A 22,570-nucleotide genomic window follows, 5' to 3' on the forward strand; every position below is an offset into this window, starting at 1 on the left:
GATAGTAGAAATAAATCCAAATATACCTATAGTCACAATAAAAGCAAATAGACTAAGTTATATAATTAAAAGATAAAAGAAATACAGTTCTGAATTAGACAAGAAGGGGTCCAAGGCATTCCTCTGCTCCCTTTACATCCTGGGGCCAGTATAACAATCCTAAATCCCAGGATCCATGTTTAATTCTCTGTACATACTCAAACAACAACAATAATAGTTAACACAAATATAGAGCTTACTACATACATGTCAAGAATTGTTCTTAGTGTTTTTCATATATTGCTCAATTACTAGCTAGAAGCTGGATTTTACACCATGGGACCAGGCTAGTCCTGCTCAGATTTCACTCTTATAAGCAGCAATATCTGTCCCAAGAGTCAGTGGGTGGAGCACTCACTGAAGGGAGGCCACATCTGCCTCTCCTGTCCCCAGCCACATCCATGACCTACCCATTTCTCCTGGAGCCGGTTCACCTCCTCCTCATGGGCTGACTTCTGCTGCTGCAGGGCAGTGTGCCCCTCTTGCTCAGCCTGGGCCAGCTGTCTGGCTGCGTTCTCCCGCTCCTGCTCTGTCCGGCTCCGTTCAGTGTCCAGTTCCAGCTTCAGGCACCTCACTTCCCCTAAGATACCAGGGACAGGTATCTCTCACTGGGCCTCTGCCCTCTTCCCCTCTCCCTTCTCCCCAGATCTCATAAACAACTTCCGTCCAGGAAGCCCTGAGCCTGGCTGGAGGAGGACCTCTGAGCTTCCCATTTGCTTCCAGGCTTTCAAGATCTCCATGGAATGAAGAGTCCCCATCCCAGCTGCGGGGACTGGGGTAGGGTGGGGGGGAGGAGAGGAGGGGTCTCACCTTGAATTACTTCCTTGGCTCGAGTGACAGTTTGAATCTGGACCTCCAGCTGTCCCTTGGTGACCTCTATCAGAGAATTTTGTTGTTGGGCCTCGAACAGATTGCTCTCCAGTTGCTCCTTGGCTGAGCTGTCAGGTTCAGGAATAAGGAAGAGTTCTTACCCATCCAGCCCCTTAACCTTCCTTAAGAGGAGTTGGATTCTAAGTACTGACTACCCAGAGAAATTAGGCGGCAATTACAAATTCATAACTCATTTAGGACCCGTTTACTTTGGGCAGGGAGCTTAGGTTGGCTACTCCTTGCCTTGCAGAACTCTCTCTGTCCTTGGCTGAACTGCGTGTGGGCCCTACCTGAGCCCTAGTAGTTGTTCAGAGAGGTCCTGCCGGTCTCGCTCCACAGCCTGCAGCCGCACCTCTAGGCCTGCTCTCTCCCGTACTAGGGCCTCCTTCTCCTGCACTTCCCGAGCAAGCACTTCGTCCTGTCGCTTCATCTCCTGATGCAGCTGCTCCAGCTGAGCGAAGGCTGCCTCCTGCTGATGGTGAGCCTGAGAGGGAGAAATCCGGGAGATTACAGGGCAGAGGCAGGATCCCCTGGGGCTGCTATCACCAGGTTGGGGCATTGGCCCTTCAGAGACTCTGGACCCAGCTCTGTGAGTCCTGAGCATTGCCCACTCATATAAGTGGCATTTATCTACTTCCCTCATCAACCTGTAGAACTCCCAGCCCAGGAAGCATGTTCTCCTTTGTGCAAGACCCGGGGTTAGGGCTGCAAGAGAACTACCTCTAAGGAGCTTTTAGTCTTTAGAATTAAAACATGTATATCATCAGGAAGAAAGCAATCAGTCTCTGAGAAAGGGATTCTGGGAAGGAAAATTTGTATCATTTTAGGGCAGTGAGAAGTTTGGTAGAGGCAAAAGATGATCTTTGAGCTGTGTCATTGGTTCAGAAAAAATTTACTGAGCCGCTGCTATGTGCTGGACATTGTGCTAAAAGATGGAGGAATAAAAACAACTAAGACACAGCCTTGCCTTCAAGGAGCTTTTGGTCTAATGCTGGAGACTGTAAACGGATAATTATAATACAGTGAGGAGGCTGTGGCGGCTGGAACATGCAGGAGGTACTGTTAGAGCATCCAGGAAAAGGCATCTAATTCAAACTGGAAAGTGTGAAGTAGTAAGGAATCTGAAGGATTCTTATGGGAATTGTTTAAAAAAAAATCTTTTTTAACGTTTATTTATTATTGAGAGACAAAGAGACACAGAGTGTGAGCAGGGGAGGGGTAGAGAGAGGGAAGACACAGAATCTGAAGTAGGTTCCAGGCTCTGAGCTGTCAGCACAGAGCCTGACGCGGGGCTTGAATTCATGAACTGTGCGATCACTATCTGAGCCGAAGTCAGTCGCCTAACCAACTGAGCCACCCAGGCACCCCTGGGAATTGTTTTAAAAAAAAGGAAGGTATGGGGTGCCTGGGTGGCTCAGTCGGTTAAGCGTCCGACTTCGGCTCAGGTCATGATCTCGCAGTCCGTGAGTTCGAGCCCCGCATCGGGCTCTGTGCTGACAGTTCAGAGCCTGGAGTGTGTTTCAGATTCTGTGTCTCCCTCTCTCTCTCTCTCACCCTCCCCTGTTCATGCTCTGTCTCTCTCTGTCTCAAAAGTAATAAAAATAAAAGATTAAAAAAAAAAAAAGGGAAGATGTACCTGAAACCAGTAACACTGGTCACTTTTAGGAAGTAAGACCTTTTCACTTCCTGAATCATTTCTGTCGAGTTTTCATTTTCTACATTGAGTACGTGTGGTATCTTAATGGGATGTATCAGTTTTGTGTTCTCACCTCGCTTAATTTCTCTTGAATTTCTTCCTTCTCTTCCTGGATGCCCCTGAGATCTGCCCGCAGCTCAGCCCCAGTCTCCTCTGCTTTCTGCAGCTGAACCTCCAGGTGAGTGTTCTTCTCCTGCAGGGCGTCCCTACTCCTCTCGGCTTCTGCCAGGCCCAACTGCAAAGTGCTTCTTGCCTGCTCAGCTGCTTCCATTCTGCTGCACATAGATTGGTTCTCCTGTTCCAACTACTGGTCAAAAGGGGAAAGGCATCAAAGACAAATGGTTACAGTTTATAGACCAAGTGCTAAGACGGAAGTCCAAGTAAGACATGAATCTATGACTCATAGGAGAAACACAGGAGGGCTTGTAAGAGAGGGGGACTATGCATTCATTTGGTCTGGTGCCTGTTTTCCAGGTACTAGATGGGTTGATGCTGGGGATGGAGATTAAAAAGGCAAAACCCTACTCTTAAAGAATTCAGAATAAAGGGCATCTGGAACATTTCTAGGGCTCAAGGGAATAGGAGCAGTGAAGAGACATGTTAACTTTGCAACCTATAAGAAACACACTCTTTGAGATGCAGGCTCTTCAGCAGATCCTTTTCTCGAGATTGCTATTATCTCACACAATGGGATTAAAAACTGAGTCTTCCTTCCAGAGGACACAGGCCTTCTTCCCAGCCCTGGAGATTTTACCCTCCAGCCCAAAGGTGGTTCTGCTGTAGGTGTGGGAGCAGATTATTTTTAACGGCTAAGCCCAGGCCTTATAGTCTTTGCTGCCCTCTGTTCCGTCAATGTTCCTTTTGCTCATTTTAGGACCACATTTGGGAACTGATCCATCTTGCACTGATCCATTAAGGACTCTTCCCTGTCATGGGCATGAGCTTTACCAGTCACTGGCTTGCCTTCTGTCAGGGCCCAGCCCTTACTCTGTGGATCAGAGAAATCTGTGCTCACCTGGAGAAGCTGCTGGTTCAGTCCAACTTTATCTAAGGCCAAAGCCTCATTTAAGGCACTGAGCTTTGCAGCTGCAGCCCGAAGGTCGGCGACCTCTGCCTTCAGGCTGTTCTCAGAACCAGACAGCTCCGCAACACACCGTTCTGCCTAAAAACAAAGAGAGTTAAAGGGTTTCCGTGTTCACGTTTTCCCACCACGGTGAACAGCTCACATCCCCAACAATTGCTGCCGTCCTTGTACAGAGATCAGTTAACGCTCCAATCCTTCCCTTACATTTGAAACAAGTTTTCCCTTCATTCATTCACTCCTTTGTTCATTCATTGAGAAGTGAGAGAGGAGCTCATAGTACAGAGGCACAGACATCAGGATGCAGAAACAACTATCGCTGTGATGACTTCATACACAATGTCAGCACAAAGTGCTCTGGAAACTCAAAAAAAAAAAAAGGCATTCATTGAGGTTGGGGGAGCCAAAAGTGCTTGGTAGGAGAGCTGGCGATTAAGTTGGGTATTGAGAGGCGAGAAGCGGTTTGTGGTGAGAGAGAGAGGAAAGAAGCAGTCCGTGGGAAGTGAAGAGTACGTGGGAAGCAGCAGAGTCATGAAAATGCATGGCGAAACTGAAGATGTGGCAGGACTCCAGGTATATGGGGAGTCAGGACAGGTTATAGACAGAGGAGGAAGCCAGAAGGCAAAGGGCTTTGAATGTGGCACCAAGCAGCTGGGAAGCCACTGAATGGTTACAGGAAGGAGACTGATGTAACCAGATTTATACTTTTGAAAAGCATTCTAACTCCAGTGTAGAGTACACTGGGAGGGACAGAACCCAAAAGCAGAGACTAGTAAGTGATGCAGGAAATATGAAGGGTTGAGGCTTGAAGGGTGAACAATGAGGCAGGCCGTATGGCCTTTGCCTAGAAACATAACTTTCCAAGCCACCCACACCACCCAGCAAGTGAGGGGTGGAGGCCCACGCACCCTGGCCAGTGCCGCGGTCACTTCTGTTTGCTCTTGCCTCAGCAGCTCCCTTTCCAGGTGACTGGACTCCAAGGCTTCCCGAAGTGTGATCAGCTCACTGAGTGATTCGGACTGTTTGGCTTCCAGGCCTGCCAGCGTCTCCTGACTACAATGGAAAGAGAGGAGGCTGGGGGCCATCTCAGGGAGTGGTCACACCCCAGAAGGGAACAGGAGTGTAATTACCTTTGCCAAGCAAAAGAATGAAGCTCTCTAAAAACTGATATGACCTCCATGACATATACAGTGAAAAAGGCAAGAAATTGGGAGAAATAAGAATATATACATATATTTGCATAAAGTAGCTGGAAAGATAAAGAGAAAGCAATTAATTATTTTTTTTTTTTGAAGGGAGAAGGGGCACAGGGGGAGGGAGAGAGAATCTTAAGCAGACACCATGCCCAGCGCAGAGCCTGATGTGGGGCTCTAACCCACAAACCGTGAGATCATGACTTAAGGTGAAATCAAGAGGATGCTTAACCAACTGAGCCACCCAGGCACCCCAAGAGAGCAATCTAAATGGGAAGGAAGGGAAATGGGATGGATGAAGCAGAGAGGTGTATCTCTGTTTGTCTTTTTAAGTAGCTTTGACTTTCAGATCGTTATAAATATTTTTTTAAAATTTTTTAATGTTTATTCATTTTTGAAAGAGAGAGAGAGAAGAATGAGTGGGGAAGGGCAGAGAGAGAGAGGGAGACACAGAATCCAAAGCAGGGTCCAGGCTCTGAGCTGTCAGCACAGAGCCTGATACGGAGCTTGAACCCACAGACTGTGAGATCATGACCTGAGCTGAAGTTGGCTGCTTAACCAACTGAGCCACCCAGGCGCCCCCAGATCGTTATAAATATTGATAAACGTATTATCGATTCACACTAATTAAATTTAAAAACAATCATCTTTGTGGGTTGTCTTTTCTCCTCCTTGATACAGGGGAGACCATTACTTGCACGAGTCATGACCCTTACAGAAGTCCTTTCATGCCTACTGGCTGCAAGGAGCTAGGGCACAGGAGAGGAGGGGGATACATATGCCAAAAGTGTAACTGTACCTGTACCTGTAACTGGCACCAGTTACTGAAGACATACCACATGCCAGGCTCTATGCCAGCATTTTGCAAAACAGCATTCTAATCTCCCTGCGATCCTTCAAGGTAAATGCTATCATCTCCATCTTACAAATAAACTAATCTGCCCAAGTGGCAGGACCATAATTTAAACCACACTTTTGCCAGCTCGAAAGTCCTTGCTTTCTCTATGACGTTATATAGGGGAATTTACAGATTAGCTGGTCTCTTGACTCTGGAATTCCCTTCCTAGACCAACTCATTTCCCATGACTTCCCAGAATTAAGTCCTACCCCTCACCCAGCCCAGCCCACCTTGAACATCTTTGCTGATCTGTCCCTTTCGCCCCTCTCCCACTCTCCACAATCAAAACATGTCAAGGCCCAGCTCAAAGGCCACCATCTCCTCCATGAAACTTTCAATTGTTAACTCTCACTCCCATGCTCCCAGAGGACCCAGCCTGAAGCTCTATCTCATTCATACTTCATCTGGCCTCATGCACAGTTTGCTATTTACTTGTCTGTTTTCCCCCAGTAGACCACAAACTGCTTGAGATCAGTGCTTGTGTCTTATTTCCTTCTGTATCCCCCGCAGCCCTTATGGGTGCTCAGAAAAGCCTGGGTGAACTTTCTGTATTCATCTTTCTGCAAAAGAAGGAGCGGGAAGCTAATGTGAGCCCACTGCACGCCAGGCTGTGATTCACTCCACTTCCTAAGAGATGGGGGTGGGGTGGAGGAGGGTGTGGAACCGAAGGGAAAATCAAGCCCTAGGAAGGAGGGGACCGGTCACTCACAGGCGCTTCCTTTCACGGACAGCCAGGTGCAGCTCTTCCTGCTGTTCCTCCTTCTCGCCCTGAGCAGAGTCCCCCTGCAGCTGAAGCTCCATGTTGGTCCTTCGCAGTCGCCACGCCTCCTGCTCCAGTACCTCCAGCTGCTGCTGCAGCTCCTCCCTGGTCTTCTGCAGGAGCTCTCGCTCCCTAGAACATGGAGTCCAGAGATGAGCAGAAACCTTGGAACCTCAAATCCTTCCCGGAAGCAGACGTCACAGGGTCAAAGGACAGAGGTGTCTGTTTCCTTTAAAAACCTCATCTTCCAGGGCACCTGGGTGGCTCAGTCGGTTAAGCGTCCGACTTCAGCTCAGGTCATGATATCACGGTTCGTGGGTTCGAGCCGCACGTCAGGCTTTGCACTAATGGCGCGGAGCCTGCTTCGGATTCTTTGATTCCCTCTCTCTCTGCTCCTCCCTCACTCACATTCTCTCTCTCTCTCTCTCAACAATAAATAAACATTAAAAAAAAACCCCTCATCTTTCCTTTTAGGCGGGAAACTGTTGTTTGTTTGTTTTTGTCATCACAAAGATCCAAAACTGAGTGAGCAGGAATAAGCAGAACACAAAGCAAGACAGCCCAGAACTGTGTGACCACAGAGTCACTTCGGGGGGAGGGGCGGGATGAACAGCCCCCTGCTTACTTGCTGAGAGACTCCACCTCTCCCTGGAGGTCCGTGGTCTGCCCTGCCAGAGTGTCACGTTCCCCGGTGAGTTTCTGCAGCCTCTGTCTCAAGGCCTTGACCTCCTCCTCCCACTGATCATGCTGCCTCCGCAAGGAGCTCACAGCTTCCTGACAGCCAGAAAGCTGCTGCCTCAGGTCCTGGGGAGGGAGAGTGACAGAAGTGAGATGGTGAGCAAGAGGAAAGAGCAAAGGAGGGGCGTCAGGGGCCTGAGAGTGGGGCTGGGCGAGGGGGCTGAGGGTGGTACAGGGGTAAGCTAAGAATAGAGATCTGGCTGGTCAAGGGGTGCCTGGGTGGCTCAGTCGGTTGGCTCAGGTCATGATCTCACGGTTCATGAGTTCGAGCCCCGCATCAAGCTCGCTGCTGTCAGTACAGAGTCCGCTTTGGATTTTCTGTCTCCCTCTCTCCGCCCCCCTCTGCTCCTGCTCTCACTCTCAAAAATAAATACACATTTAAAAAAAGAAAAAAGAGATGTGGCCAGTTTTAGCCAGTCGAGAAGACAGAGGATCAAAGATTACTGGGCTTCTGTGGTTCCCAGAGTCTCAGAGTCCATCATCTTCACATGTGAATTGGGGGAGTGGGGGCAGTCATGGAGATAGTTTAGTGTGGCTGGGACCATCAGAGCTGGGGAACACTTACCCACGGTCTCCCAGGGCTCCAGTTGTGTACCTTTGTGTAATGCTATACAAAAGTTGCGTGCAAAGTGAAACGCACAGAAAATGGTGCCCGTTACCCACAAGTACAACTGGACACACACTGAGAGCTTCTAAAGAGCACTTTGGGGGTATTGACCAAACACCTCATGACTAGTCAACATAGTGAAAGGGCCAGTCCAGGCCAGGAGGGTGCCTGGGGCACAAATCAATTTAGACACCCAGTCCCGTGGCTGAGGAGGAATGGTGGGGCTCTCACCTGCACAGCCTGGCGTCTTCGAGTCACCACTGAACGCACCAGAGTAAGAGCCTTGCCTGGGTCCTGGGAATCAAACTGGGAAGAGTCGCCACTAGGGTCCAATTCCAAGGAGCTCTCGTGACCACAGCCTGGGGTCATACCGTCCCCTTCTTCCACCATGACCTGAAACCCACCACAGCACAGTCACCACCCTGCCGACCAAGGCCTAGAGTCCACACAGAAGACGTGATACTACAGGCTGGGCCAACCTGATGTTTTCCTTCTCAGCTCCTCTCCCAGAGGGCTGGGAGGAGGGTATCTAGGAGCAAAAAGGATTGATTTCTCCAACTCCTCACCTTTGGTCACCCAAACCTAGGACTAGCAACAAGAGCACTTTCTGAGGTAATAATAAATGAAGAAATGAAGAAAGGGGATACCGACATAACAAAGACCAGAATCTAGCCACCGGCCTGAGAACTGCAGCCGGCACTAAGAGGGCCTGTTCCAGCAGGCAGTGCTAGCACACGAATGCTTAGCTACCCCTTAGGGTGCTGGTCTTCAAATACATTCAGAGAACTCGTTACCCAAAGTCCCTAAGCCCAAGTACCTCAGAGAGTGAATATCTAAGCATGACTAAGAGGACATGGAGGCCTGGGGAAGAGTGAGCCATAGCCCAGTTACCACAAACAGAAGGCTTACCAGTACCTGGGTTATATCCCTGATCACCTGCTGTAAAGACAGCTTCTCCTCTTGGGCATTCCTACTAAGTGATGCCTCGTGGTCCATTAATTCTGCATGATTTTTCTCCTGAACAGGGAACAAGATAGAGGTGTGAGCCAACCTCTCAGAAGAATCTATCATTCCACCCTCCAAATCAGCCAGAATCTCATTCTGTCTCTTCTGTCAACCCCACTTTTTCTCTGACCACACGTGAGTGCTACTAATGTCCCAGGACTCTGAAGACAGTGTGATGTGGTGATTAAGAGTTCAGATTGAGTGAGTCAGAGGTCCAAATTAGACGGCCTGGATTAGAGTTCTTGCTCTATCACCTTCCTAAGATTGGTAACCTTAGGCAACTGCTTCTATGAGCTTCATTCTCTTTAACATAGGAATAATTAACAGCAACCACTTCACACATTTTTGTTGAGGCTTGAATGAAAAAGATGCATATAAATTACTCAACATAGTGCCTGGCACAAAAGAAATGCTCAATGAATATCAGCTATCATTGGAGGGAGAATGGCAGCTGCCTCTGTACAGCAAACAGATGCTTGAGATCTAAGGCTAGACAAGAGAAACCCCTAAGCCTCAGAGCTAGCAGTAAACTTGAAGACTCAAGATTTCCTCAGTTCCTTCTGATCATATTGTTAGCGAAGACCTCAAGACACAGACCTGCAGCTGTGTTTTCTTTGGCCTACACAAAATTTGAACCATCGTTTATACATTGAGAGATTTTATGAATTGAGAAATTCTGACTTTCTGGCTTTTCTCAAAAAGTTAACAGATGCCTGGGTGGCTCAGTTGGTTAAGCATCCGACTCTTGATCTCAGCTCAGGTCTTAATCTCAGGGTCGTGAGTTTGGGCAATGAATTGGGCTCCATGCTGGGTGTGAAGCCTACTTAAAAAAAAAAAAAAAGAAAGAAATACAAATACAAATAAAAAATAAAAAGTTAACAGATGGGCCAGACCAGCCCCCATTCCTACATGGCAATAATTTCCTGAAGTTGAACAGTGGGTGTCTCCTCCAGATGAGGCATGTATTCTTTAGGGTCTGGAGTCCCTACTATGCCTCGTCATTTTCTCAATATTGAAATCAAGTGTCCCCTGTAGTACTCAAAACTAACTACGATAGCGCTAGAAAACCCAAATCCTTACAAGGGAACCCACTTCACTCTTTGGCATTATCTGGGTACTATGGACATTTGAATTTGCAAATTCCTGATCAAAAGGAACCAAAAAGGCATAAACAACTCTGAATCCCTGTAGATGCCAGCTCAGATAATACCAGGGGTTTGCATGAGGATAGGCATACAGGACCCGCCTAATAAAAGAGATCAAAATTCTTAGAAACGAAAGGAAATGTGGAATCAAGCCAGAGGTTCTCACGTCCAACTTTAGAGAGTCCCTTTGATAATATCTCTGGCAAACGTGAAGCCAGAGACACAAACCTCACTCTTCCACAGGGAAGACTGTTCACCTACTGAGCAGCTTTAGCTGTTAGACAAACTCTACTACCCTGTGACTTCTAGTCATCAACATTGCTTGTGCCCACCTGGAAAACATCAAACAAGTCAACTCTTTTCCCCAATGTCAGTCCTTCAGATTTGTGATGGCAGCCATCATATCTTCCTCAAGCCCTTTTTGCTCCAAGCTAACCATTGCTATATTCCTCAGTTGTTTCCCATATGACTAGGTTTTGAATCACACATCCCCATCCTTTGCCAGGTGCCTCTTAATGTATGTCCCACTCTCTCCGATGAGGACACACCACATGCATACATCGTTGTAGTTTCCCCAGGAATATACCAGTATTTACTGGTGAATGCAAAAATGAATAAGTATTCAGATTCAGCCAAAATTTATTTTTTAGCATTTTGTCAAGGAACATTTAACTGGTATCTTGCATTATCTATCCATAAAGGACAAGGAACCTATAGGCCCACTCCCAACTCCTTTCCCGAACAAAGGATCATGTACCAGGATCTCCATTGCCTCTCTCAGAGCCTTTAACATCTTCTCATAATCTTCATTTTGCTTCTGAGCCTGGGTCAGTAGAACAGAGAGCTCGGTCACCCTGAAGAGAAGAGCACAGCACTGTCATTTGGGCAGTGCACTGTGGTGACAGAGTTACTATGCAGCACGCCCCAGCCCCAACCCAGACATTCCCACTACAGCCTCCCCAGAGTCACTTGGGTGCCCCTGGCCCCTGCACTCCCTGAAGACCATATGATACTACAGTCTTGAACTGGGGGGGTTGGGGGGGTAGTCAAAAGCCACTCAGACACATGCAGGGATTTACCACATCTCAAGGCTGGAACACGTGTTTGGGGGCCCGAGAGCTGAAGGAAAGCCCTGGCCCGGGCCCTTCCAGGCCCCGCTTGATCTTGAAGTCAAGCACCCTGAAGCCAATAAGAACATCAGAATTGCCACATTGGACAGTCCCAAGGTCCCTCCAGCCCAAGGGTCTGACTCTGATAAGGAAAGAGGAGGGGCCATTCAGGAAGATTATGGTCAACCTCTGTGATATTAACCTTAAGGTTCAGGGAAATCATCATACATTTTTATCACTTTATGCTATATCCTGGAGTTCAGTATCTGGTATTATATGGGTAGCTAAATAAACATTTCTTTTTTTCGTTTTTAAGATTTTATTTTTTTAAGTAACCTCTACACCCAACATGGGGCTCAAACTCACAACCCCAAGATCAAGAGTCGTATGCTCTATTAGCTGAGCCGGCCAGGCGCCCCTAAATAAATATTTCTTGAATGAATGCTATCCGGGAGTTAAATTTCTTTTCTTTCTTTTTTTTTTTTTTTTTTAGTCTTAATAATTATATTCTGTATCATCTCTAAGAGCCTCTATTCACCGTATGGCCATTAATTTAATGATTGTATCTTTAAACAAACATCCATTGAATGTTAGTGTATGGCAGACGAAGTGCAAAGCACTAGAGACATAAACGTACTAAGACGTGGTCTCTGTCCTTGGCGCCTCCCAGCGCTTCACAACCCAGAACAAAACAGACTGCTATTTACATACATCACCAATAGGTGGTGACACAACCCTAGCCATGGGGTATAAACCCAACTCTGCACTGAAATTCAAATGGGGCTCTTTGCTTATGTCTCTGCCCTTCTTACATTATTTTTAAAAAGCCTATTTTATCAAAATCCAAAAAACAGAAGAACCTAACAACAAAAAAAAGGTTAATAATCAGTGAGAAACAGTGAGATCAATATTATAACCAGCAGGTCAAAAGACCACACCAAGGCATAGTAATTCAACAGGCTACTGAGGTCAGGGAAAGCTTCACAGAAGAGGTGACATTTGCCTTAAGGGATGAGGCAGAGGGAGAAGGGAAAGAGGCCTTCCAGGCTAAGGTCAGCATGTACAAAGGCAGGGGGGTGTGGAAGAGCTTGGCTGTTCTGGGAATGGTGAGTAGTTTAGTGTTGACTGAAGACAGTCGTAGCTAGCTCTATAAATCAACATGAGAGACACTGAGCTGCAGGATGGTGTGAGGGCAGAGGACAGTCACATGGCCTCAACTGGGGCACCGGGTTCCAAACTAAACTCCCTCCGCAACTTCCTTCTTGTGGGAGGAATGCTCTTCACACCTTCCACCCCCCACCACCCATCTCTATCTCTCTAAAGGAGTCAACACCCTCAACAACCCCTTCCTAGGACCCTAGCCCATCTCACCGATCCTGCAGCCCAGCCTTCTCCAGATCCCCTTGACTCTTCAGCTGTATTAACTCCTGGCTCCTTTCATGGACTTCCTTCTCCAGCTTCTGGGTCTTGGTTAGTAGAAGCAGCAGCTGAGTTGGCTCACTCCCATCCAGTCTCCCAGATCCATCAGGTTCTCCAGACCGGGCACCCACAGTCAAGCGGAGACAACAGGTCAACAGGGACCCTGAAAGCCTCACATGCTCAGCCTTGAGCTCCGTCAGGTCTCTGAGTACAAGCAAGGAAAGAGCAGACTCCAGTAGGGACCGAGGAAGGGAGCATGGAGATCAGGCCCAGGGAAGCCTGAGGAGCAGGTTCTGGGGAAAGTCATCTGAATCCAACAATATCATCCCTCCCCACCCACTCTTCTACCCCCCCTTCCCCTGTCCCCCACTTCTACAGCAGCCCACTCTCATTAAGTCTAGAATCAGTAGGGGAAACCTCCCCTCTTATCCCCACACTAACCTGTCAGTGGCTGACTTCATTTCCAGGAAGTGGCGTCGGAAGGTCACCACCTCCCGCCACAGACCAAGAAGGCGACCGTGCTCCCCTTTCAGGTAGCCCTTGAAGAACTGCATATTCAGAAATCCAGGTCATATCAAAGGGCAGAAGTCTGTCTTTTGCCAGCGCAGGAGTCTAGGACTCCTCCTGGCTCCCCGGGGTAGGGAAAGACGGACTCACGGGAGACAGCTTACGACTGGGTACCTATATTCAGGTCACGCTTAAGAGTTTAATAAAGTTATCAGTGGTATTCAGGAGGTCAAAGGGCCTGAGACGGTATATGACCTTCCTTTGAGCTGATCATAAAAAGATAAACAGTAGTTCCTCAACAAACGGGAACCATTGCCATTATTACCACCGACTTAGAATAAAGATCCAAGGGCATACCACATGCAAATCGCCTAACGAAATACCTGTCATGCAGCAAAGGCTTAGGAGACATTAGTTTCATTAGCTGGGATCTGAAAATTCCTCAAGGTCTGTATCCGTTTTTTCTTCTCCATTCACGTTTACTAGCTACCTTTTGAGCATCTAAATATACACGCCTCCGGAAGAGGGGAGTCAGCGAGATTTCAGCTCTGTCTAAAACCAAAGCTGGCCACTTATGCAGGGACAGAGCTGCCCTGAGTGTCATTTCACTTGCCAGCAAAACCTCGACTAGGTAGATAAGGACAGTAGTCAGCCAAGAGCCGCAGCAGGGCAAAGCGGCCGGCCCGAGTAGGGAGGAGGCTTAGGGACTTTAGCAACAGTTCAGCTTCCATCCAGGTTCCTAAGTTAACCTTTCCCAGCACTGACGGGGATGGTGGTGCCCCAAGCATAAGCCCCCCCAGCCTCGTGGTTACAGCCCCTTATTCCTCCTACCTCCTGCTCCATCTGCCACTGGCTCTCCTTCCTCATTAGCTCATCCCGGGCTCGGCTCCAGTCCACTGTCAGTTTTTCCACATCTTCCCGAAGTGCTTTATTCACCATGTCAGCTTTTTCCATGTGCAGTCGAAGCTGGGTGTTCACCTCTGCTAGACTCTCACACCTGCACTGGGGAGGGGCGGGAACAAGTGCAAAATAAAGGCTTGATCCAACCCTCGGACCTCTTGGAGTAAGATGACAAACATTGGAATTTTCCACTGCCCGGAACTGGAGGGCTAAGGCTGAGGTGCATGGTTTTATCCATGTTAGCCCTCAGGGCAGAGGTTTCCTCTCAGCCTTCAGAACCCACTGGCTACCAGCATCACCCCCAGCCAGAGAACATGGGGTTCATCACCTCTGTTGCTCCTCTTCCAATCGGACCAGCAGCTGTTCCAGGCTTGGCTCCTCCACACTTTCCCACCTTGGAGAGATTGGTCCCTTAGCCAGATAGAAACAAGTCTTATTTACCTCCAAAGAGAAGACCACTCAGATCAATTCCCTGATGCCCCCTTCTGCACAACCTTTTTATTCCTTCTTTTTATTCTTTTGATTCTTTCTCTCCTCTGTTAGCAATATGTCTCTTTTCTCGATCACTACATCCTGAAGGTAAATCCATTGCATCCCCTTTTCTAAAAGTGAACCAGTAACCTCTCCTCAAAGGTGGCATTTGGTAATGAAAAGAGTTTTCAACCTAAGAAGCATAAGACATATCTTTCACTAATGGCCTTGACTTCTATAACATTACATTTTGGACCTCAGGAAGTTATTCAACTTCTCTGAGCCACAAAGTCTTCACTACAAAATGAAGGAGTTACCATTCCTCTCAGAAAGCTGCCTTGCAGGTTAAGTGACATCATAACATGACAATGCTGAATGGTGCCTGGCCTACATAGAATGGTGCTCAGTAAGTTTTGGTTCTTTCCCTCCTCTGAGAGAACTTTCCTGAGAGTAATGTGAGAAGGTGCCGAGAGAGAGCTGGAACAAAGGCAAATGGGTCTTTCAAAGCCAGGTCAACCCAGCCAACAGCACAAATAAATCCCTCTGCCACAAACATGCTTTTTAGGCCTGCAAAGGCCCACTGCTAAGACAGATAAACACTGACACCTTCTGGAGGAAAAATGCATTTCTTCCTTCTGATTCCACATCCTTTCCAATCTGATTAAGTCTCCCGAAGCTGCATTTTGTCCTTAGAGAGCCAAGGGTTGGCGTCTGACAGGCCCGGAATAGCTAGTCCAATGAAAGTATCTGTGTGATAAAGCTCTCAGGGGCTGAACACAGAAAGAGACTTCCACCAAACACTGCCTTATCACACCCCAACCTCCCTTAGCCAGCAAACAAGGCCTTCCTTACAAGCATACTCACTGAGGGCTCAGGGGGAACCCAAAACAGCCTCACTCACCCCAGAGGCTTCCAGCCGCTTCTCCAGCTCTTGGCACCAGGTCCGGTACTGTAACACCTGAGGCAAACAGAGCAGGATGTGGGCAATGGGCAAGCCTGGTACAAACAGCCCAAAACAAAGGCCCTGGAGGATCTTGGGCAAACCTGCTGTGAACAGGGTCCGAGTGATAACAGTGAGGTAGGGCCAGAACATCTTGTTGCTTCTATCTGGTCCGTTAATAATACTTTCTCTATGCCTCTCATATTGGAGAGGTAAGATTATGGACTTTGGAACCAGAAAACACAGGCTCAGGTCCTAGCTCTATCCTAGGAGAGCAAACATAGACAACTAATTTAGCCCTTGTGGCCACCATCTTTAAAAGGGGCAGGATAGGGGCGCCTGGGTGGCTCAGTTGGTTAAGCGTTCGACTTCAGCTCAGGTCATGATCTTGCAGTCTGTGAGTTCAAGCCCCGAGTCGGGTTCTGTGCTGACAGCTCAGAGCCTGGAGCCTGCTTCAGATTCTGCGTCTCCTTCTCTCTCTGCCCCTCCCCTGCTCACATTCTGTCTCTGTCTCTCTCAAAAATAAATAAACATTAAAAAAAATTTTTTTTTTAAAGGGACAGGATGGGGGCGCCTGGGTGGCTCAGTCGGTTGGGTGTCCGACTTCAGCTCAGGTCACGATCTCGTGGTCCGTGAGTTCGAGCCCCGCGTCGGGCTCTGGGCTGATGGCTCAGAGCCTGGAGCCTGCTTCCGATTCTGTGTCTCCCTCTCTCTCTGCCCCTCCCCCGTTCATGCTCTGTGTCTCTCTGTCTCAAAAATAAATAAACGTTAAAAAAAATAATAATAATAAAAAAATAAAAAAATAAAAAAATAAAGGGACAGGATGTATCTCTTGTGAAGTCGTGAGCATCATGGGAGAGGCTGTCCTGTCTCCTGTAACCCTTGTTCCACCTCAGCACCCAGTGCCCAGAGGTGTTCTCTCCGCCTCCCTGGAAGGGCAGCTGCCTCACCTTGGCCTGCAGCTTCCTCACGAGGGCTGCTTGCCTCTGCTGGGCCTCCTGGGAGCTTTTCAGCTTCCGCCAGGAGATGGCTTGGTTCTCTGCCATCTGCTGCTGTAGTGCCAGTACTTGCTTCTCCAGCACCAGCTGCAGTGACTGGGGCTTCATATTGTTCGACCCAGGGCCTCCTGTCTCCATGGGGGCACCAGACAGGTAAGCCCTCAGGCCCCTATTCAGCCAGAGGCTGTTCACGCCCAGTAAGGTCTCTGGTCATTGTTGTGCCACTTGGACCTCCTCTTGAGCTGGGGACCAAAACACACAGAGTTGAAAGGAATGTCTAGGTGGTTCAAATTTACTCATCAAATGCTCACTTATCCGGCAAAGCTGGATAAGTGGGTTCCTTTACTATAGGACCCATCAGTGCCTTTAAAATACTAACATGGGCCCTAATCTCTAGGATTAGGAGCAGGGAGGCTATGATAAGCATCATTTGCCAAATGTATTGGACCATGAGACAAGCTCACAGGACCAGTGTTTCCTGGCATGTCTTCTGGAACTCTGCACTAGACCAAGAGTTCCTGGTTTACCATTGCGTCCCTAGTGCTTGGCACAGTGCTTAATAAACATTTGTTGAATGAATCACTGAAGGTGTTTCTAGTCTAGTAGGGGAGAAAGACACAATCATGAGACAACGTAGTGTGTGTAATAATAACAGAGACATTATAGGATAGTATGGGAAAACAGTGGAAGGGCATTTAACCCATTCTGGGGGTCTGTGAGCTATGGGACTCAACATCATCATAGTTAATACATGTTAAGTATGTCTGCAGGTCAGTCACACTGTTAAGTGCTTTACACATACTATGTCATTTTTGTCACCATGAGAATCTCGAAACCTTTCTATTACACTTCAGGGTAGATCATGTTATAACTCTTTGTACATGGATGATAAAATTGAGGCTTACAAGGTTAAGCTTCAGTTAAAAAATTAGAAAGCTTAAACAATTTGTCCAAGTTCATACAGTTGGCATTTGGTTGATTAGGGATTTGAATACAAGCAGCCTGACTCTCTGACAAAGAAATGGAGTAGCAGGCATTTCAGACAGGGGATCCATTAAGAGAGGGAGGGAAAATCAGCCTCAGTAGGATAGCAAACCCTCCTCACCCACCAGGAGCTGGGCCAAACAGGGCAATGGGCCACCTGTGGGGGAGGAGGGGAGACTGGCTGAGAGGGAGGGGGACCAGCCTAACCAGTGACCTTGAGAGATATTCAGGAGAGAGAGAGGCACAGTGGTCAGGAAGAGTTTGGGATTAAGCTCTGCCTCTAATGGGCTCAGTGACCTTGGACATACTACTTTCCTTCCAGTCTCCTCATCCAAAAATTAGGGCTCCCAGCTATGTGACCTCTGAGTTTCTGAGGCCTCTAAAGCACATGATAACATGGGAGGAGGCGGGTGGGTTAGAGTTCTCGTTTTATTAACCCTGAGACATGAGACACCCACCAGAAGGGTTAAGGAATATCTGATTTTCCAATTACCTATCAAGAAAACGGAATATTAGAGCTGCCCTCTTGGTCTAGCCAGCAGACCATCAGTGTAAACATCTGAAGAAAGTAGTATATACAGCAAATGGAAATCTAACATTTGCATATACAGTGGGAATTTCAGGGGCCCCAAATCCCTTTCATGCACCAAACTGTTGATCTACATCCTGGCTCAAATGCCACCTCTTATCATGTCAGGCCAGATGTACACAGGAAGAGTTAATCACTTTTATAGCTATATATACATAAATATATGTATATATGTACTTGCACATATATGACACTGTTATACAGAAGACATTTGTATATAACTATATATAATACAGAGAGAGAGTCTAATGTCTATATTACATTTTATCATTATTATCTATCTTCTCTACTAATCTGTGAATTCCTTAAAAGCAGAAGCTGTCTAATTCATTTTGGTCATTAGTAGGTTGAAGAAATGCATGTGGGCCTCACTCCAGGCAGATCTAAACCCTTAGCAGAGGTTACAAATGTGGCCTGCTGGTTCTTTTCAACCATTATGTGGCCTATATCATGCTTTTAAGAGTTAAAATTAGGTATCAACATTTACCATTGGGAGAACACATATAAAAAATCTTATTTCTAGGGGTGCCTGGGTGGCTCAGTCGGTTGAGTGTCTGACTTTTAATTTTGGCTCAGGTCATGATCCCAAGGTTGTGGGATCAAGACCTGCATCAGGCTCCTTGCTGGACATGGAACCTGCTTAGGATTTTCTTTCTCTCTCTCTCTCTCCCCTTTGCCTGTTGCCTCCCCTGCTCTCTCTCTCAAATAAAAAATAATAATAATTTAAGTTATTTTTAAAAATTCTTACCTCTGGCTCCTTTGGAAAATCAGAATATCTAGTGACCCAGGACTCACATTCCTATAAGGCAACAACCAGCTGCAGTGAAGAGTGTCTGGGGCACCTGAGTGGCTCAGTTGGTTAAAAATCCGACTTCAGCTCAGGTCATGATCTCACAGTTCAAGAGTTCGAGCCCTGCATCGGGCTCTGTGCTGACAGCTCAGAGCCTGGAGCCTGCTTTGGATCCTGTGTCTCCCTCTTTCTCTGCCCTCCCCCACTCACACTCTTGTCTCTCATAAATAAATAAATAAATAAATAAATAAATAAATAAATAAATAAATAAATATCTACTCCCTGAGACAAGGCATATGTTTTCCAGCTCACCGATCCTGTGTCTCCCTCTTTCTCTGCCCTCCCCCACTCACGCTCTTGTCTCTCATAAATAAATAAATAAATAAATAAATAAATAAATAAATAAATAAATATCTACTCCCTGAGACAAGGCATATGTTTTCCAGCTCACCAGTCTCCACCCCGCTCCCCAGCCTATCCTCTTCCTCACACTGATAGCAGATTCTAATTGCCATTTATCCTTGCACTTGTGCCGTTGTTTTTCTTTCTTTCTTTTTTTTTTTTTAATGTTTATTTATTTTGAGAGAGAGAGGCAGAGAGAGAGGAAGAGAGAGAATCTCTCCCTGTCAGCACAGGGACTTGATCTCACGAACCGTGAGATCATGACCTGAGCCAAAACCAAGAGTAGGACGCTTAACTGACTGAGCCACCCAGATGCCCCCGTGCTGTTGTTTTTTTTATAACAGAGTTACAGCGGAAAACTCAGTTTCCTAATTCACATCACCTCCTGGGCAACAGAAGATAGCAGAGTTTGCAAAGCCTGTAGTAGACAGTAAGGAAAGTGCACAAAGCAGGAAGAATAGAGTGGCACCAATACCCAGGCTGCCTCTCCTAACCTAGAACCCGGGTGAATACAGTCTTCCCTCACACTCCAAACATCCTCTCTTTCTGCCTTTCCTTTATACCAGGGCTGTGTCAACCAGCTCACCGTGGCTCTGTGAAATGCTGGCTCAGTCTCTCTGTGCTAGTTGGAGGCAAAAACCTGCCAGGAAACCACTCTTGGGGCCAACAGTGCCAGCAAGAGTAGCTCTGAACTGCTCCACGGGACCTGATGAGCCTTTTCTCCCCTAATAGTGTGAGGGCTGGGCTGGGCTTTTGCATGAAGTAGGAGTCTCAGAGGCCCCAAGGGCTCCCCTCCCTCCTGGGAACCCCTACCCCCCAATGTTTGGTGCCCATTTTTTAACCTATAAAAATGGTAATGTCGTATAGTTCAACCTACTATCTCTATAAGCAGCTCTGCTACACTCCCCAGAATTCTCCTACTAAACCATCTCTTAGGATAAGGCTAAGGCTAAGGCTGCTGTTAACACATACACATTATTTGGGAAGGTGATAGTGATGCTTCAGTAAAGAAGTGGAACTAGGGGCATCTGGGCAGCTCAGTCAGTGGAGCATCTGACTTGATTTCAGCTCAGGTCATGATCCCAGGATCCTGAGATCGAGCCCCATGTCAAGCTCTGTGCTGAGTGTGGAGCCTGCTTGGGATTCTCCATGTCTCTCCCCCTGCCCCTCTCCCCTACTCGCTCTCTCTCTGTAAAAAATAATTTTAAAAAGGAGCGGGATTATATCAGAATTATATGATTATTTTACTTTAGCAGATAATTAAAAATCTTTAGAGCTATTTAAAAATTTAGTCCAACCCTCCTCTCATTTTACAGATAAGGAAACTGAGGCCTCCAGAAAGGCAGTAACTTCATTTTGTTCATTTTATTTATATGCCCCATTTATCTCAAAAAATGATTTGGAATTGTAGCAAATAGACCACATGAATGTAAGACATTACTAATAGGGGAAATGGAATGCAAAGTATATGGGAACTCTCTGTATTGTGCAATTTTTCTATAAATCTAAAATTGTTCTAAAAAAGTTTATTTTAAAAATGATTTGAAGTGTTTTATGATTAAAACCAAAAAATAAAAAATCCCCATAAAACTGAAATTCATTAAAACTAGAATAAAAAGAGGGAGGGAACAGAGGAAAGATCTGTCAGAGAAGAAACTAGCAGTGTCAAAAGAAAGGTGGGTTTCAGTGTCCCCCAGAAAAGGAAAAGGTCAGTAGTTGGCAAATGGTGACAGACTGAATTACATTCACATAAGATAATGGATGTCAGTGTGCTTTGGAAATTGTAAAGCACTGAATAGACAGTCATTTCTGCAGGAAAAGGAAAAAGACCCACTTCTTTCATGCATTAATGTATCTCATAAATGCTCATGAATTTCAGCTCAGTTCCTAGCAGTCTGCCCCAGTGATACAGACATGAGCAAGGCTGACTTCCTCCTCTTACTAGGAACCAGAATGGAAGGGCAGTGACCTCTGAACCTAAGGTGGAGAGTGACAGAAGAGTGATCTACATTATGTATTTAGTTCCCCTCATTCGAAATACTCCAAAAGCAGTATTTAAATAAAGTTTCAAAAATCTTTTTATTTTAATGTTTATTTTTTTTTGAGAGAGAAAGAGAGAGCGAGCAGGGGAGGGGCAGAGAGAGAGGGGGACAGAGGATCCAAAGCAGGCTCTGTGCTGACAGCAGACAGCTCCATGTGGGGCTCGAACCCATGAACGGGGTTCGAACCCATGGACTGCAAGATCATGACCTGGGCCAAAGGAGGATGCTTAACCTACTGAGCCAACCAGGTGCCCCTAAATAAAGATTCAAACAGAAGCATTACCACCTAGACTTGGAAGTGTACATACTGCAAGGACTATGATGGGGACTGGTCTTATTAAATAGAATTTGTCACTTAAAGCAAAAAAGGAAAACCACTTAAGAGCACAAACAGTCTACTTTCTGAGTGAAGAAACTATATACATTTGTCTGCAGAAATGATCTGTTTCTTATTCCACACAAAAAAATTTAGCATGTGGCCCCCTTACATAAATCTCCTATGTGGGGCCCCTTTCTGTTCTCCTCCTCACCTCTCTGGCCTCTCCTTTTTTCTCCTTTGTTGGCTTCTCATCTCCCCAACATCTGAAGGTTGGAGGTCCCAGGGATCAGGCTTCAGGCCTCGTCTCCATTTACATTCATTTCCTAGGCACCCTCATCCAGTTTCATAACGTAAAATAGCACCTAGACACGCATGACTCGCCATGTTACATCTCCAGCCCACACTTCCCTCTGGGATTTCACACTCTCAGACTAAGTCCAAACACTTATAACCTCTCCACATCGGTGTCTAAAAGGCACCTCAAAGCTAACTTGTCCAAAAGTGAACTTCTGCTCCTCCAATCTTTCCCATTTCAGTTCATCGCAATGCCATCATTCTGAATGCTCAAACCAAAAGCCTAAAGTCATACTTATTCCATTCTCCCACACCCTGCAACCAATCTATCGGCAAACTCTGTTGGCTCTACTAGATCCTATCACATTTCAACCCCTAACCACCACGATCCCGGGCGAAGCCCGAGTGGGGTGGAATAAGGTATGCCCACCAATTCTTTGACTCACCTTCTTTCAGGAGGTGGAGCCTAATTCTCTCCCCTTGAGTATGAACCGCAATAAAGTTAATGAAGCTGAATAAAGTAGAAATGGCTGCCAAGACAAGGTCATAAAAGGCACTACGACCTCTCTTTCACTCTCTCCCCTATGTCCTGAGGACACTCAGGCAGCCCTGTGAGAAGGCCCAGCAGCAGTAAGGAACCATCCTGGGAGCAGTGCAGCCATCAGCCTGACTGCAGTCTCCTGGGAGATCGGAAACCAAAAAGCTATTTCAAGCTGCTAAATTTGGGAGTGATTCCTTGCCCAGAGATAGAGAATTAATACATCTGGATTACTG

General features: G+C 46.8%; 1 protein-coding gene across 9 annotated transcripts in view; it reads right to left on the minus strand.

Annotated features, from left to right (window-relative positions):
• Nucleotides 1-22,570, minus strand: part of CEP250 (centrosomal protein 250) — a 51,675-nt gene that overhangs the window by 26,733 nt on the left and 2,372 nt on the right. For 4 of the 9 annotated variants that reach the window (XM_053890309.1, XM_053890312.1, XM_053890308.1 and 1 more), the window contains exons 2-18: nucleotides 16,329-16,618; nucleotides 15,340-15,396; nucleotides 14,296-14,378; nucleotides 13,899-14,064; nucleotides 13,002-13,108; nucleotides 12,513-12,764; nucleotides 10,790-10,886; nucleotides 8,792-8,899; nucleotides 8,114-8,275; nucleotides 7,163-7,341; nucleotides 6,487-6,669; nucleotides 4,595-4,739; nucleotides 3,621-3,767; nucleotides 2,679-2,909; nucleotides 1,200-1,393; nucleotides 850-977; nucleotides 450-619 (exon numbers count right to left, since the gene is read on the minus strand). In XM_053890309.1, the coding sequence (XP_053746284.1) occupies nucleotides 450-619; nucleotides 850-977; nucleotides 1,200-1,393; nucleotides 2,679-2,909; nucleotides 3,621-3,767; nucleotides 4,595-4,739; nucleotides 6,487-6,669; nucleotides 7,163-7,341; nucleotides 8,114-8,275; nucleotides 8,792-8,899; nucleotides 10,790-10,886; nucleotides 12,513-12,764; nucleotides 13,002-13,108; nucleotides 13,899-14,064; nucleotides 14,296-14,378; nucleotides 15,340-15,396; nucleotides 16,329-16,514 (2,595 nt within the window). In that variant the 5' untranslated portion in view covers nucleotides 16,515-16,618. Of the gene's footprint in view, nucleotides 1-449; nucleotides 620-849; nucleotides 978-1,199; nucleotides 1,394-2,678; nucleotides 2,910-3,620; nucleotides 3,768-4,594; nucleotides 4,740-6,486; nucleotides 6,670-7,162; nucleotides 7,342-8,113; nucleotides 8,276-8,791; nucleotides 8,900-10,789; nucleotides 10,887-11,111; nucleotides 11,207-12,512; nucleotides 12,765-13,001; nucleotides 13,109-13,898; nucleotides 14,070-14,295; nucleotides 14,379-15,339; nucleotides 15,397-16,328; nucleotides 16,619-22,570 lie in introns of those variants that run through there. The other 5 variants (XM_053890311.1, XM_053890310.1, XM_053890313.1 and 2 more) reach the window with 5 other exon arrangements.

Source organism: Panthera pardus, unplaced genomic scaffold (assembly GCF_024362965.1).
Source record: "Panthera pardus isolate Hobbes unplaced genomic scaffold, ASM2436296v1 HiC_scaffold_25, whole genome shotgun sequence".
Taxonomy (NCBI): Eukaryota; Metazoa; Chordata; class Mammalia; order Carnivora; family Felidae; genus Panthera; species Panthera pardus.